Below are 16,451 nucleotides of genomic sequence, written 5' to 3' on the forward strand. Positions count from 1 at the left end.
CTTTCTCCTCAAGATGGTGCGTGCACAGGTGGGCAGCGTTAGGGGTGTCCTGCACCCCTCCCTGGCCTGTCCCCCACCAGGCTGCCCCCCCTGCCAACATTTCAAGGGTAGCTATGTCAAAAAGTAGAAGTAGCAGGATGCCGTGGCGCAGGCCTGTTACCCCAGCAGCTGGGAGGCTGAGGCAGGAGGATGGAGTTCAAAGCCAGCCTCAGCAAAAGCGAAGCCCTGAGCAACTCAGTGAGACCCTGTCTCTAAGTAAAATACCAAACAGGGCTGGGGTGTGGCTCAGTGGTCAAGTGCCCCTGAGTTCAATCCTCCATATCACCACCCTCCAAAATAGAAGTGATAGCTATTTGCTTCCTTTCAAAATCATCTATTAAGCACCTACTGAGTGTACTGTGTTCTGTACCAGCAAACTGTCTTTCTAGTCAATCTCAGCCAAGCTGGAGGATGACTGGAGTGTAACTAGGATTTTTTGGGGGGATGGATAGTGGGGATTGAACTCAGAGGTGCTTTTCCACTGAGCTACTCCCCAGTCCTTTTGTATTTTATTTTGAGAGGAGGTCTTGCTGGGTTGCTGAGGCTGCCTGAACTTGCGATCTCCCTGCCTCAGCTCTGCCCCTGCCCCTGGGATGACAGGGGTGTCTGCAGCCCCACACCTCGTGTTATATCTAGTTATGATTGAAGCCCAAAGAACCAAAGGTGATCTGGGGAGCCTGGAGGGAGAGGGCGTTCCCAAAGAGGCAGCCATTCATTCATTTCCGCTAATTGATTCAGCAGGTAACTAACAACTGAAAACCAGCGTCCCCCAGCGATGCCTAAAACACACAAACTCAAATAATGATAATCCTCCACCACCATTGATGTTGGAAATGAGCACTGACTTGAAGGTTGATAACAGGTGGGACTATCCCAGGGGTGCAGTTGGTGGCTTTTTGCTGTTGTTCTGTTATTGACCTTCCAGCCCCAGAGTACAGCAGTCGCTGGAAGAAAATTTGGAGAAAGAGAGAAGAGCAACGAGCCCCCAGCATAACTGCCCGCTGGGGAGACTCTGCTCTCTGTACCCTGTTCCTTCTTCCTGTCTCCCCACCTTAAAGGTGAAGTTTTGTTCCTTCCAGTGTTTCCTGTCCTCTCTACCCCAATGGGAAAGATCTGGGTAGGGTCTTTCACATGCACCCATCTTCCCAGTGACCTTTAACCCTGGTTGCTGGAAGAAGGTAGAGAAAAAAGAAAAGGCCAACCTTTTGCATAGAAGGTCTTCAGGGAGACTGTGGTGAACTTCTGGAAGGGCTGAAGAAAGAGGCGCCTTGGGAGCCTGGTACCAGGAGCACAGCCCTGGCTCTGCCACCTCCTGCTACGGGACCTTGGGCGTGGCCCTCACCTCTCCCACCTCTGTGCCTTCTCTGTAAAATGTGGAAGGGGTTGAATAAGATAATGTTTGTAAAGTTATGCAGAGTTTGGTACACAGTAGGCGCTTAAGTGGTCAGTTTCCCCCAGCTCCTTCCTGGCCTGGCCCTCATCCGTCCAGTATCTTCGCCCCACCCTGAGCACCCAGGTTCACCCAGAGCCTGACCGCCTTTCTTCTACCCCCAGTTTACATACATTGCCCACTTGTCCCTGACAAGGGTACAAGGCTGGAGCATGCTCACTTCATAGATGGGGAAACTGAAACCCAGGCAGGGAGATCTTTCTGAAGACACACATCTGGGAAGTGGCAGAATCAAGTTCAAGGCCAAATCTGCATCTGCAAAACCCAGGTCCTTTCCACGTGCCACAGGGTGCTCTGTGCCCTGCTCTCCAACTTTCTTTCCCCTGCACCCTCCCTTTGTGTACCTAGGGGCCATGAGGGGGCTCTGCTGGCACCTCCCAGGATGCCGACAGCCATGGGGAACAGCCCCAGCCCCAGCTGACTCCCAGAACCAGGAGCCTCTGGTGGAGGAAGCCCACAGGGTTTTTTTTTTTTTTTTTTTTTTTGCGTCCAATGACCCATCATGAGAATCTCGTGTCAAAGAATCTTCAGGGAGTTAAGCTCAGACAGTTGTGCTAGTGCTTCTGCCTCTGGTGGTTGGATTAAAAAATTAGGTCAAAACCTATGTGTTTCAGCCTGTTGGGAACAACACAAATCAAAATGAGGCTGAGCAGGCTGTTATGTAGAATTTTTGGCCTTGGATTTCGGCATCTTTGGGAGGCTCAGTACCTGGTGTTTGCCAGTCCTCTGTTGACCCCTTGTCCACATCTACTGGTAGGGCCTTGGGCCAACTCCTGAAGGTATGTCCACGGGGCCCCTTAATCTCATCTTCATAAAACCGCTCCACAGTGTTGCTTTGTGGACGGCGCCCCTGGGCTCTTCCTCTCCTGCAAGAGAGTAATGCCTATTCCCTGGGGTCCCCAGGTCAACGCTCAAGCAGGTTTTGGACATGAGTTCTAGAGGGTGGTGTTAAAAGACAAAATCACCACAAATTATTTTTAAGATTGATTTGGCTTCTATTAGCAAGTCTAGAACGAGGTAACAGCTCATTCTACAACATAGAACAGGTATTCCAGGAAGCTGAGCACAACAGGCTGGTTTATAGATAGAAAAGGGCTGAGGAAAGGAGGAGTATGGAATAGAAAGCAGACTAGTCGTTTCCTTATAGGGTTAAACAAGGGGGACTGCCTTAGCATGCTGGCCCCTTCTGATTGGTTGGTGTGAATTTCTTGTTCTCTAAAAGCTTGATCCATTTTCAAGTTGAGTTTGATTATGTGGCACTTAGCATGGGTGACTCCATTCTGGTATGGTCTGCTGGGGTTTAGTACAGGAGCTTAGTCTAAAACAAGGGACTCACATATATTTTATCTAACAGCAATGTGGTAAGGCCAGCTGATGAGTTGCCTATAACCAGATGTAGCATTGAGGAAGTGAATCCTGACCCAAGAAGGCAAGTATGGTGAGCAAAAGTTCCTGTTAATAGAATCCAGGAAGCTCCATTTAATTAGTATTTTTCCTGTAAAGCTATTGTCTTAGTCAGTTTTCATTGCTATAACAAAATACCTGAGACCTGGCAGCGTATAAAAGTTTAAGCTGGGCGTGGTGGCATATGCCTGTAATCCCAGTAGCTTGGGCGGCTGAGGCAGGAGAATTGTGAGTTCAAAGCCATCCTCAACAACTTAGCAAGGTCATAAGCAATTCAATGAGACCTGTCTCTAAATAAAATAGAAAAAAGGGCTGCGGATGTGGCTCAGTGGTTAAGTGCTCCTGGGTTCAATCCCCAGCACTACAAAAAAATAAAAAATAAAAAAATAAAAGTTTATTTGACTCCCGTTCTGGAGGCTGGGCGGGCGGAGAACTTGGCTCTGGCATCCGCTCAGCATCTGGTGAGGGCCTACTTGTTGCACTACAACATGGCGGAAGGTATCACATGGGGAGACAGAGCGGGAGTGCTAGCTCTGGTCTCTCTTCCTCTTCTTATAAATTCACTAACGCCATCGCGGGGCCCCACCCCCAGGATCTCATCCAATCCTAACTACCCGCCAAGGGATCCATCTCCAAATACCGTCAACATGTGAATCTGGGGATTGAGTTTCTGGCCTGTAAACTTTTGGGAGACACATTGACACCATACCAGCTGCTAAATTGTCTCTATTCAGACAAATGTGACATTTTGAGGTATTCACTTTTCACAAAATGAAAGCAGGGGCCAGGGATTTGTGCTGGTTCTTCTGACCCTAATGTAACCACTTCCAAGACAGAAAACTAAGACGTGGGAGAAGCCCAGGGTATTTGTCCAGGCCCTCTGTTCGCGTGGGAGCACAGTCAGGTGGTGTGGGTGTGGTCTGCCCTCTCCCTCAGCCATGCCTGGGGGCCCTCTGGCTTCTCTTCTGCCTGGGAAGGCTTCTTTCCTGCTGGGCCTCTTCCTGCAGGGCCACTGGCAGGAGACTGCAAAATCACAGATGGAAAATCCATAAGTTGAAACCTGTGGCCTGGGCAGAAGCTCTTTTGAAGCAATCTTCAAAGAGGCTCTCTTTCCTGCTGTGTCCTCACCACTGAGCACTCAAGCTGTGCCTCCTTCTGGGCTCTTGCCCTTGCTGTGCCTCCCTTTTGTCCTCTTCCTGCAGGGCCACCCACCAGGACCAACTGTCCAGGCATGTGCCTTGCCCTTAGAGGGATCACATGCTTGATTTAATACTTTGCCGTCACCCTCTTGTGATAACAATTTTTGAAGGCGGCACAGTGATGCACACCTCTAATCCCAGAGTTCCAGCTCTTTGGTAGGCTGAGGCAGAAGGATTGCAAGTTTAAGGCTAGACTAGACAGTTTAGTGAGCGCCTGTCTTAAAATAAAAATAGAAATAACAATAGTAAGTGCTGGGGATTTAGCTCACCTGCAGAGCGCCCCCTGGGTTCAGTTCCCAGAACTGCAATATATATTATTAAAAAAATATGTATGTGTGTATATATATATATATATATATATATATATATATATATATATTTTTTAAATAAGAAAAGAGTTTCTTGTTTGGATTTTGCAACTGAGCTCTGAAAATTTATCTGGTCCTGCCATCACCTTCCTGTCCCCCAGTTCCTTGCTCATCAAAATCACCTTTTCCAGGGGACTTCCTTGCCCCTGTTCCACCTTTAAGGTATCCCCCTATCCTGACCCCAAGTTCTGTATTGACCACTCTGTTTTAGTGTCCTCAGGACACTCACTCCTTGCGATTATAGCTTTTATTTCCTCATTTGGCCACTTGTTAGTCCCTGGCTTTCTGCCTGGGTCTGCAGTTTGTGAGTGCAGGGCCATGTTGATGATAACCGTCTCTGATTTCTCCACTGCCCAGCTTCATGCTAGTTCACAGGAGGCTTTGTTTATTTATTTATTTATTTATTTATTTATTGGTACCAGGGATTGGACTCAGGGCCACTTAACCATTGAGCCTTTTTATATTTTATTTAGAGTCAGGGTTTCACTGAGTTGCTTAGGGCCTCACTGAGTTGCTGGGGCTGGCTTTGAACTTGCGATCCTCCTGCCTCAGCCTCCCAAGCCACTGGGATGACAGGCGTCCAAGCGAGGCTTCATGGTGGATTTTCAATGAATATTTTTCAAATGCCAAAATGAAGCAAGCAACCTGAGCTTGCCACAGACAGAATTCTGCATTCTGGGGGCATGAAAAAAGACTTGAATGGGTGTGGGAAGGAAGGAAGGAATGGGCAGACAGACGGATGAATGGCTAAACAATTTTATTGTAGCAGTGGAATTTTATTTTCTTAAAATTCCTCTTGCGTGTATTTGGTGACCTCATAGACGAGTTCTGGAGTTAAACTCCGATTTGGAATTTCTCTTGGGTTTTTAACATGTTGTGCAGACCCCCCTCCTCTCCTTTCTGGGCCAACGGCTGCCTAAGCTTATAGATCCAGTGGCTCTGTGCAGTCTTTTCTGCTCCGTCTTCCCATGTCCTCTGCTTTGGGTTCATCTCAGGTCCAGGTTGGCACTTGGCCTTCCTTTGGACTTGGAAGCTGTCCTTGATGGCTGGAATTCCCATGCAACTCTCAGAAACAGAGCTGAGGAGAACATTACATGATATGGCTGAAGAGCTGCTTGCGTACTCTGAAGACCATGATTCAGTGTTCATTTAGTTTCATTTAATTTTTGGTACCGAGAATTGAACCCAGGGGTGCTTTACCTCTGAGCTTACATCTCCAGCCTTTTAAATTTTATTTTGAGACAGAATTTTGTTAAATGGCTAAGGCTGGCCTCAAATCTGTGATTCTCCTGCCTCAGCCTCCTGAGTCTCTGGGATTACAACATGTACCACCTTACCTTTGTGTGACCTTACCTCAGTGTGACCTTATTTTTTTTTAATAAACAGTGAGCCTGGCATAAGGTGCCCAGATTCAAAGCCACCCTTTACTAGCTCATTCCCCTAATAGCAACATTGTGGGGTGCATTCTAATGGGATCAGGGCTCAGCTTCAGTGCTGAAATTTAAAGCTATGCAAGTGAACATTTTCAGTTGGCAGTGAACTTATTTGGAAGCAAAAGTTCCTGAATCGTTGAGAAGTTATTTATAGTCTTTACCTGGTTTTGTGTGAATATTCACGCTCTGCTGCTGAAATTTAATACGGTGATACAGGATATAAAACTTGACCTTCCTGCCAGGTGCAGTGGCACACACCTATACTTCTAGCAGCTCTGGAGGCTGAGGCAGGAGGATCCCAAGTTCAAAGCCTGTTTTAGCAACTTAGTGAGACCCTACCTCAAAATTAAAAATCTAAAGGGCTGGAGATGTGGCTCAGTGGTTAAGCGCCTTGGTTTCGATCCCCTGGTACTCAAAACCAAACCAACAAACAAAAATAGCTTTACCTTCATTCATAAACAAACAAATCCCAATTTCAAAGCACACAGGACTCTGGGAGTTTTAGATAAGGGATTGTGGATTGTGTGTAATGTAGCACATTATGCACAGAAATCCTGGGGCTTAAAAAGTGTGTGTGTGTGTGTGTGTGTGTACTGTAAGGAGTGTCTCCAGATAGTGAATGGTCATTGTCTTTTTGGAGTATGATTATGAATGATTGAAAATTTCTTCTGCATTTTCTAACTTTCTCCTCTAAATATCATAACACCTTTAACGATGTCTCATAATAAAACAGTATAAATGATGGGGGAGTGAACCAGCTGTTTGCACTTCCTAGATTAAGAAGCTGAAGCCCAGAAGCATCTGAGGCTCCCAGGGTACTGGGACCTGCAGTGCCACGGAAACCTAGACCCAGCTGCTAGTGTCGGGGCTGCTGCTCCCTCTCCCTGGGGTGGGGAAGAGGCTTGGGCTCCAGAAAGCCACCTCCCTCCCCTTCCTTCCTCATTTCAGAGCACACAAACCACTCTTCAGCCATGTCCTGTCATGTTCTTCCTGTTGACAGGAAAGGTCAGGAGGCAGGGACTGTTTCCCGGGTGACCTTTAAGCCGTTTGACCTTGGAGAGCTCTCCTGCCCTCTGGAGACTGAACTGCAGGCTCCAAGGCTGTTTGTGGCTCTTATAGTCTCGGTGTGGGTGTGTGCAGAGGGGACTGGGGAGGGAGATGGTGGAAAATGTAGGAAATGTGTCCATTTGGAGCAGTTTTCTCCCTGGTCCCCAGAGAGTTTGTGGCATGGCCAAGAGGAGACGCTAAGGTTTATGCCATCAGTTCCTTGGCTCGGGAGCATTTGTGCTGGGTGCCAGGCACTGTGTGGGGTGCTGTGGATGCATCTTTAGAGGGCGAGACTGGTCCTTGTCCTCAGGGAGGCCAGCATGAACCAGAGGCCCGGCTGCCCAAGGCCCGGGGCATTTCCCACCCCTGCCCACAGGTCGTGGAGCCGTGAAGGGCACACATGCTGAGGCCACGTCCTGGAGGCTGCTGGGCTGTCCCTCCACATAGCCGCCATGTGCCTTTGGGGCCCAGTTGCATGACGCTCTGTGTCTCCTTGTCCTCTAAAATGAGGTCCTAGCATCGCTCCCTCGCAGGGCTGGGATCAGGCTTTCGGAGTTCCCGTGGTCACCACAATGAACGCAGGTCGCGCTGCGCCATCACAGTCACTGGGTCCAAGGCACAGTGTCACAGTGAGGCCACGATCCTTACTGTCTGGGTCAAGTCTGGGTTCAGGCCTGTCCCGTTACTCGTCTGAGCTGCGATTTCCTGCTGAGCAGAAGTAGGACCACAACATGCCTGCCTCGGCCGGTTGGTGAGACGGGCTGGGAGCAGATGGCCCAGAGGTGGCTCAGTGGCCCTCAGTGGCCCAGGCTGGTATGCACCTAAGGATGTGGCACCTGCATCCATGGAGGAGGGAGGGGACTGCAAAGGCAGATGAAGGACAAAGGACCCGTAGGTGCCGGGTCCTTCCCGGGCTGCTGCCCCGTCCCTGCTGGTGTCCTCAAGGTAGGAAGTTTAGGGGTGCAGACCCAGGACCCCAGGGAAGCCCCGTGGAGTCTGCCTGAAGGAGGTGGCCCTGCCCAGTAGGTCAGAGAACACCAGGAAAGTGACACCAGGGCCCTGCGCCACCCTCCCTCTCCAAACAGCATCCCCAGTGGCTTGAAATGGGAGCCGCGGCCTCTTCCTGTTCATGGTCCCCGTCTCCACCTCTTCCCATCAGCGCCAAGCACTGAGCAGGCCATGAATCTTTAAATCACCTATAAATATTTTTTTTGTGTGTGTGTTTGTAAGCAGAACGCCAAGGATCTTTCTATATTTTATTTATTGATTGATTGATTCAGGAAGGGGCTGGAAGAAACCTCATTTTCATAGCTCCTAAAATGTTTTCTGGGGGCTTGGGAGAAAAAGATCTCTTGTCTTTGAGTTGTTCTACTTGGGGGACAGATATTGAGGTTGCGGGGTTGCTCTTAAATGAGTGCAGGGTACGGAGCAGCTAACTCCATTTACTGCCTCTGTTCCCTTAAGCATCATACTCTGTTTTTTTTTTTTTTTTTTTTTTTTTGGTACTGTTATGGAACTCAGGGACACTCGACCACTGAGCCACAGCCCCAGCCCTATTTTGTATTTTATTTAGAGACAGGGTCTCCCTGAGCTGCTTAGCACCTCTCTTTTGCTGAGGCTGGCTTTGAACTCATGATCCTCCTGCCTCAGCCTCCTCAGCCGCTAGAATGACAGGTGTGACCCATCATGCCTGGCAGTGCTGTTTTTTAGAAAAATCCCTCATTTCTGCTCTGAACTTAATGTAACATTTCCTCCCTCATATAGTTAAAGGAATTCTTTCTATTTTATTTTTCTTTTGATGAAAGCAAACTATATATGGATGTGTTTATAGATGAGTAAGTGGAGAGAAGAGATTTCCTTAGGGTCACATTGGAGGGTAAGGACAGGCCCACGGGAGCCTGTAGAACAATGTTTTTACCATTCCTGCCTTTTTTTGTTGACAGTGTGTGGTTTGTATCTCGGCAACACCAACAAGCTAAATTTAGCCTCTGATGAGTCTGAGAGGAAGGTCTTAAAGAGCAAGACAGCGCCAGGATCAGTGCACACCCCTGTAATCCCAGTGACATCGGGGAGGCTGAGATAGGAGGATCCCAAGTTCGCAACTTAGCAAGGCCCTGTTTCAAAAAAATAAAAATAAAAAGGGTTGTGGACTTAACTCAGTGGTAAAGCACCCCTGGGTTCAATCCCCCCAAACAAACAAACAAACAAACAAACAAAAAAGACAGCTATTGAAGCCACTTTCAAATTTTTTTTTTTCAAATTCATTGAAAAGCACAAGTACTGTCTGTATAAAGGTGGTGTAGAAGCCAGGCGTGGTGGTGCTCTCACACCCATAATCACAGCTATTGGAAAGGCTGAAGCAGGAGGATTGCAAGTTAGAGGCCAGCCTGGGCAATTTAGTGAGACCCTATCTCCAAAATGAATGAATGAATGAATGAATGAATAAAAGTCTGGGGCTGGGGATGTAGTTCTGTGGTCGAGTGCCTCTGGGTTCAATCCCTAGTACTGCAAAAACCTAACAACCACCATAAAGGTGGCTTAGTGCACAGGGTACATAGTGTTCCTTCATTCCTATCTTCTATTCCCTAATAATACAGGCAGAGAGAAACCAGCTGGGTGCTAAGGTGTCCACCATTAATTCTAGCTACTAGGGAGGCTGGGGCAGGAGAACTGCTTGAGCCCAGGAGTTGGAGGCCAACTTAGTGAGAGACTGTTTCAGGGGAAAAAATAGAATTGGGATAAATCCATGTCATGATCATTCTCATTATCTAAGCCCACCTAGGTGACCTCCCTTTCCTTAGGCCCTGGGTAAAAGCAAGGTGTGTTAGATGCCTTTCAGGTAGTCTTAGCAGAGGAGGTAAAATATCTACACAGTGTGAAGAATGTTTGGGCTTTGGCAACCAAGAATAAGACTCTAGAACAATGCAAGGAAGCTGGCAAACAGTTCTCTTTTACACGACTGGGCAAGGTCGGGTGTTTGAAATATTTTAATTTCCTGATTTCCCTATGTTTGAGGTAGATACTTATTTATTTGTTTACTTCGTGGTGCTGGGGATGGAATCCAGGGTTTCATGCATGCTAGGCAAGGGCTCGACCACTGAGCTGTATCCCCAACCCCCAAGATTTTTGTTCATGTGTGTGGCCGAAGGGATCAAGCTGCTAGGCACGTGCTCTACCTCTGAGCCACACTCCCCAGCTTGAGGAGTTTTACTTTTAAATTTGGGTCACTGGACAAATGAATACTTTTTGGTATGCTTTGAAACTTGAAAAAAAAAAAAAAGAAAAAATGAAAGCATGAAAGAACTTCCAAATGTGGATTTCTTTTTTGGAGGGGCAAAGATAAGGCCATGAAGAACCTTCTAGAACCCTGAAGAACTAAGAATTTTTTTTAAGAGAGAGTGAGAGAGGAGAGAGAGAGAGAGAGAGAGAGAGAGAGAGAGAATTTTTAATATTTATTTTTTAGTTCTCAGCGGACACAACATCTTTGTTGGTATGTGGTGCTGAGGATCGAACCCGGGTCGCACGAACGCCAGGCGAGCGCGCTACCACTTGAGCCACATCCCCAGCCCAGAACTAAGAATTTTGTCCACCTGTTTGGTTTGTCTCTTCTTTCTTCCCTGGGGTAGTAACTTAGGGGTGCACTACCACGAGCTACATCACTGTCCTTTTTGTCGTCGTCGTTTTGTTTTGAGACAGGGTCTGGTTAAGTTTCTTAGGGCCTTGCTAAGTTGCTGAGGCTGGTCTCCAGCTTGCCATCCTCTTGCCTCAGCCTCCTGAGTCTGGAATTACAGGCGGGCATCATCCCACCCAACTATTTTGTATTCTTTTAAACTTGTTGAAATGTTATTTAACACATGGTTAGAGCACAGCGATTCACTGCCCTCAGGCAGGACTGTTTCTACAACTGGGGCAAAAGGGGTCACAGTTCACATTATGGCAATTTGGGGTGCTCCCTGGAGGTGTGACCCTGCCTGTACCTTTTGAAAGGAATTTTTTTTTTTTTTTTGTACTGGCGATTGAACTCAGGGGCACTCGACCCCTGAGCCACATCCTCAGCCCTATTTTGTATTTTTATTTAGAGACAGGGCTTACTTAGTGTTTCACTTTTGCTGAGGCTGGCTTTGAGCCTCCTGCCTCAGCCTCCCGAGCCACTGGGATGACAGGTGTGCACCACCGTGCCCAGTCTTTGAAAGGAATTTATTAGCCAGTATTCACAGTATTTTTTGCCTGTTCCTTTGTTATGAACATAGGTTATATTTATTACACTGTTATTGTTGTTATTTTCTTGTGCTGGGGATCGAGCCCAGGACCTTCTGCCAAGCTCTCTCTGCCAACTGAGCCCCAGCGCCAGCTCCCGTTATATTCATTATTCTTAGTGTTTTCTATGCAGTGTTTGGGTTTTTCGTCTTATATTCCTTGTAAATGCATCCTGCATTCCTTCTGACTGAAACCCAGGCACTGGGTCCAGCTCTGTCACTTTGGCCGACAAACCTGTCTGGGCCACGGTTTCTGTGGGATGGGAAGAAAAACTATCAGATCACTGTGAGGGTGTGACTAAGGCGTACTCCGTAAATGTCAGTCTTCCTGGGATTTTATTTAGGATGACAGGGGCAGCTGGGGTCCTGTTGACCTGGAGGGGACCCAGGTGGTTCCCTGGGTCCAGCGTTCGCTGGACGGTCACTGGGTTGGCAGTGGTTGCCAAGCACACCAGTTCCTGGGAGTGAGAAACAGGAGCTCGGAAGCCAGAAGTTGTCCTGACAACGGGAGCTTTTAACAGGCTCCGCAGGAACCTCTCATTTTAAATTTCCCATATTTCCCAACACTTCCCAGTGCTGCTTGGGTTCTAGCATGTCCATTGCTGTGCTCGGTAGGGGTACGCAGTCTAGAATTCTTCTTCCCCAGGGCAGGGAGCTGGGGAGGAAAGCGAAAGGCAGGGTTTTAATAGTCTTCCGCTGCTCTCCTCCGGCGCCCAAGGTCAGCGCTGGGTGACTGGTGGCCGGCCCGGGGGCGGGCCCTGCGCAGGGGGCGGGGCGAGCCCACCCGGAGGCGTGGGCGGGGCGTGGGCGGGGCCGGGCGGTAGCGTCGGCCTCTGACACTCGCGCGCAGGACGCGTTTCGGGATGGGGCAGGCGCAGCGCAGGGTCGGGAGCCGGCCGGCTGTCGCAGGACGCGGCCCGAGGCGCTCCAGGACGGCTCCTGCGGCTCCGGGCCGTGACCTGGCGGCCCTACTGGGCCTCGGGATCCGGGGCTGCTCCAGGGCACTAGGGGGTGCAAGCGCCGCCCCCCAGCAGGAGTTGCGTGGGACTGGTCGGCGGGTCGGTCATCATGAGTCCTGCCAAGTGCAAGGTCTGTTTTCCTGATCGCAAAGTGAAGTAAGTAAGCCTGCAGTTTTACTGACGGTTACCTTTGACCAGTGTTTGCAGTTCTCCCTCCCCAGCCCCCAGAAGTCAGGCTGTGCGTCCTCCTAACACCCTCCTTTTCCCTTATCCCGATCCAAAGAAACGCAAGCTCAGGGTTGGCTGCTGGTTCCTGGAGCCGGTCTTGCTGCCCCGGCTGGCCATGGCGGGGAGGCGGGACCTGCAGGGAGCGCGGATGCTCGGAGGGGGGCGCTCCGGAGCCCCGTGGTGCCCCGAGATGGGTCGGTGGGTGGGAGCCGCCCTCTCCCCCTCTTCATCCCTGTGGCCTTGAGAAAGGTGACGGGGTCGTGGAAGGCAGGATTTTTTTGAAGCTGAAACCTAGGAACAGTTGAGCTGGACCGGAGCAGACATCGCATTAAGGTCGTTTTTTCCCAGTCGATTAGTTTAGGCATCTTTGTGCCCCAGAGCTTCTTAGCCGAACCTGCTTGATGTTGCTTATTTTCCTATTTGTCCTTATTTTATTGCATTTTTCAACAATTTACCAAAACAATGCTATTTTTGTTGTGGAAAGTTATAGATTAGCCAAAAGGACGAACAAAACCCACCATAATTCCATCCCTTCTGAGGGTCAACAGTTGTATATCCTTGAAGTCCATTTTCTTTTTTTCCAGGAGGTGTTTTAATTTATAATATTGGGTCATTCAGAGCATATTGTACTGAAATTCGCTTTTAGTATTCTTCCATCAGCTAGATCCAAACTGACCCATTGCCTGCTAATGACAGCATGAGAACAGACTGGTTCTTAGGGTACTTAAAGGGTTGAAAAATCAAAAGAATACTGTTTTGTGACTTGTGACAATTATGTGAGATTCAGGGGTCAGTGTCCACAAATAAAGTTTTATGGGAACACAGCCACACTCATTAGTTTTTGTGCTTTATCGTCCAGGTTGAGTTGGGGGCAGAGATTGGCCCTGAAGTGTTTGACACCTGAAGTGTTTGTTGACTGACCTTTGACAGAAAACACTGGTCAACCCCTCCTGTACACCATGCTTTTACTGGGTCCAGAGTGTTTGTGTAAATGGGTACACCTTAAATGTGTAAGTGACCCACTTATAAATAGAGGATATTTGAGCTGTTTCCCCCTTTCTTGCCATTATGGACAGCATGATGAGGAACTTGTAGCTGAGTTTCTGCCTCCTTCATCATGTAGGGTAATTTGCCTGGTGTGTAAATGTTCCTTGCACACCTCCCAACCATAAAGCCTGCCTCTGGGACCAGGAAGGGTCACAAAAATGTGAGACATAACTTCTGCCCTCCAAGAATTTCCAATCCGGAGGGGAGCCAGATGTCTTCTGGATATAACATTCCCCCCTTATCTGTGGTTTTGCTTTCCGTCAATCATAATACAAAAATATTAAATGAGACATTCTAGATAAATTTCTAGGGTTTAAATTGCTCACCATTCTGAGTAGTGTGGTGCAGTCCCATGCAGTGCAGTCTCACCCAGGATGTGAATCATCCTGTTGTTCAGTGTATCCATTCCATATATGCTACCTGCACGTTAGTCATGGCATTCCACTTCTTGTGTTCAACTCACCCTATTTTACTTTATAATGTCCCCCATGCATAAGAATAGCGATTCTGGCAGTTTTATTACAGTATCTTGTTATAATTATTCTATTTTACTATTAATTGTCATCAATCTCTTATTGTGCCTAACTTGTAAGTTAAATTTGATCATAGATACGTATAGGAGAAAACCACGTCTGTAGGGTTCAGTACCATCCAGGGTTTCAGGCCTCCACTGGGAGTCTAAGAACGTGTGTCCTGTGATAAGTGTGTGTGTGTGGGTCTCGTGTAATTCTAATTGCTACTATCTGTGCTTTGGAGATGTGATCTCATGCCCAAGGGCTCTAGGTGGCTGCCATCGTCCCTGTTTCTTGTACCATCAGGAAACTGAAGTCTTCAGCACTGGTGAGGTCAGAATGGAGATTCAGACCCAGGCTGTCACCCAGAGGGTTCACTGTAGAACCTGCAAAAAATAAGCGAGCCCTCCTAATGCTGGAGTGGTCAGAAGACTATAGCCCTCGCTGCGTAACTTGTCACTGTGACTCATGCGTGTCCTGGGGAAGCAGGAACTCCTGGACGCACAGGGCCTCAGGGGCTTTAGCCTCAGAGGAGAGGTCCAGAGAGGTCAAGAGAAGTGTCCCATCCTGCAGCCAGCTGCCCGGAGGGAGGCCGGCCTGCCGCTGGCCTGCTGTTCTTCGGTCCTGCTGCAGAGCAGATCCGCTGTCAAGAGCACCTTCCTGGAAGTGCCCAAGGCCAGAGGAGCAAAGGGCCAGAGGAGGGGCAGCACTAGGTCTGGGACTGGGTCTGGGTCACATCCTTCTGGTGCACTGAGTCCTTCAGGGAGCGCGGAGATCCCATTTCTTCCCCATTTGAAGCCCTAATCTGTGTCCTGCGGCAAAAACACTCAAATCCTAGAGTGTCACCAAATCAGGCCGTGCCAAGGAGAGAGTCTTCCTGATCTTTAAAGCTATTTATCCAAGAAGTTGAGCATCTCAGTCAAATCCATTGAATTGTCTGCTTTATTCTCAATATAAATACATTTCACAAACTACTTTATTAAAAAAAAAAAAATCTTGGAAGAATTTGAAACTGTCCCAGTAAGCCCAGTACGTAGGGTCCCCATATTGATGATAGCATGGATGTGCTGTTTGGGGAATGTCCTCGCTCCTCCATTAGCTTACAGCTGGCTAAGGATGCTAAAGCTCTGGGGTTAGACGCATAGCTTGTGGGGGGCTGGGCCACTGAGCCCAGTGACCTGCAGCAGGCACCATCCAGCTGTGTTTGTCCCTGGGGTTGATGCTGGCGGGTCTTCCCAGGGTTCTTGAGGACGCCAGCCTTGAGGCCTTCCTGGCTCAGCACCAGTCTCACTACCCATAAGGGCCAAGTCCTGTTCAGTGGCGAGAGACCTCTGGGGAGTCAAGAGTCTCTTGGGAGCCTTCCCTGGAGTCCTGGGTCATCTGAGGATCCAGAAACCCTACGTCGGTCCCAGCGCTGCCCAGCTTTCCTTGGCATGTGAACCGGGTCAGAGTTCAGAGAACAGGACCCGGATGGAGGAGAAAAGGCTTCTGGGAAGACACTTGGGTTCAAAGGGACGAAATAAAGTTGGGGAGGGGGAAGCAGAAGAATCTGGGCTGCGGGGAGTCCCCTTGTTGAGGGACGTCACTGCACTGGGAGTTGTGCTCAGAGCCTGGGCGGCTGCTTGCATTGAAATGTTCCTTGTGGCTCTTGGGGGGGGGTCTCACCCTTGGCTGTGCCTTAGAATTTCCTGGGGGGAGGGGGGAGGACTCTGACAAAGAGATGCCTGGGCCCCCCATCAAGACCTCTAGAAATGCTGCTTCATGAGTTCTGGGTGCTGTCAGTGTTGGAAACAGCTGCATGGCTCAGGTCTGCAGGCCGCTTTCATTAAGGCCAGATAGTAAATATTCTCCGCTTCGTGGCATATGGTCTCTTACAACCACCCCTGCCGCTTCTTGCACCCACAGCCAGCCGTAAGCTGGGCGGTTGAACGGGCCTGGCTGTGTCCCAACATTCACGGACACCGAACTTGGAATTTCATTTAATTTTCATGTGTCACCAAAGAGGAGTCTTTCCCCAGCCATTTCTTTTTTCAAATATTTTGTTTTAGTTGTAGGTGGACACAGTACCTTTATTTTATTTTTATGTGGTGCTGGGGATGGAACCCAGCGCCCCGCACATGCCAGGCGAGCGCTCTAGGCTCAGCCCCAGCCCCAGCCCCAGCCTCAGCCCCTTCCCCTTCCCCTCCCCAACCATTTAAAATGTTGAATCATTCTTAGCTCGTGGCAGATTGCATTGGCCCCTGAGCCCTCCTTTGCCCATCCCGGGCCTGTTGGTCATCTCAGAAGGCATTGGGAGGATGGTGGCCTGAGAAACTCCCAAGGGCCTCTTTATCTGGGAGCCCACTTTTAGAGAAGTTCCGAGTTGTTAGCTTTTCCTGGGCCACGCTGTGTCCTTTCTTGCTTTCTGATAAGAGGAATGTTTTGGCCCCCAAGATCCCTTTCCTCCCCTGGGCTCACCGTCAGGGTGGCTTTTGCCGTCCTGTTTGTGGAAGAGGCTGAGGACTCCAGG

The 16,451-nt window shown here is 49.1% G+C and overlaps 1 protein-coding gene across 6 annotated transcripts in view; it reads left to right on the forward strand.

Annotated features, from left to right (window-relative positions):
* ACACB (acetyl-CoA carboxylase beta) overlaps nt 1-16,451 on the forward strand; it is a 125,411-nt gene that overhangs the window by 22,363 nt on the left and 86,597 nt on the right. For 2 of the 6 annotated variants that reach the window (XM_081286018.1, XM_081286019.1), the window contains exon 1: nt 12,048-12,311. The exons of 3 other annotated variants lie outside the window; for them this stretch is intronic. In XM_081286018.1, the coding sequence (XP_081142144.1) occupies nt 12,265-12,311 (47 nt within the window). In that variant the 5' untranslated portion in view covers nt 12,048-12,264. Of the gene's footprint in view, nt 1-9; nt 29-12,047; nt 12,312-16,451 lie in introns of those variants that run through there. One more of the 6 variants, XM_081286020.1, reaches the window with a different exon arrangement.

The sequence above is a fragment of the Spermophilus citellus genome, assembly GCF_964194105.1.
Source record: "Spermophilus citellus genome assembly, chromosome: 3".
Taxonomy (NCBI): Eukaryota; Metazoa; Chordata; class Mammalia; order Rodentia; family Sciuridae; genus Spermophilus; species Spermophilus citellus.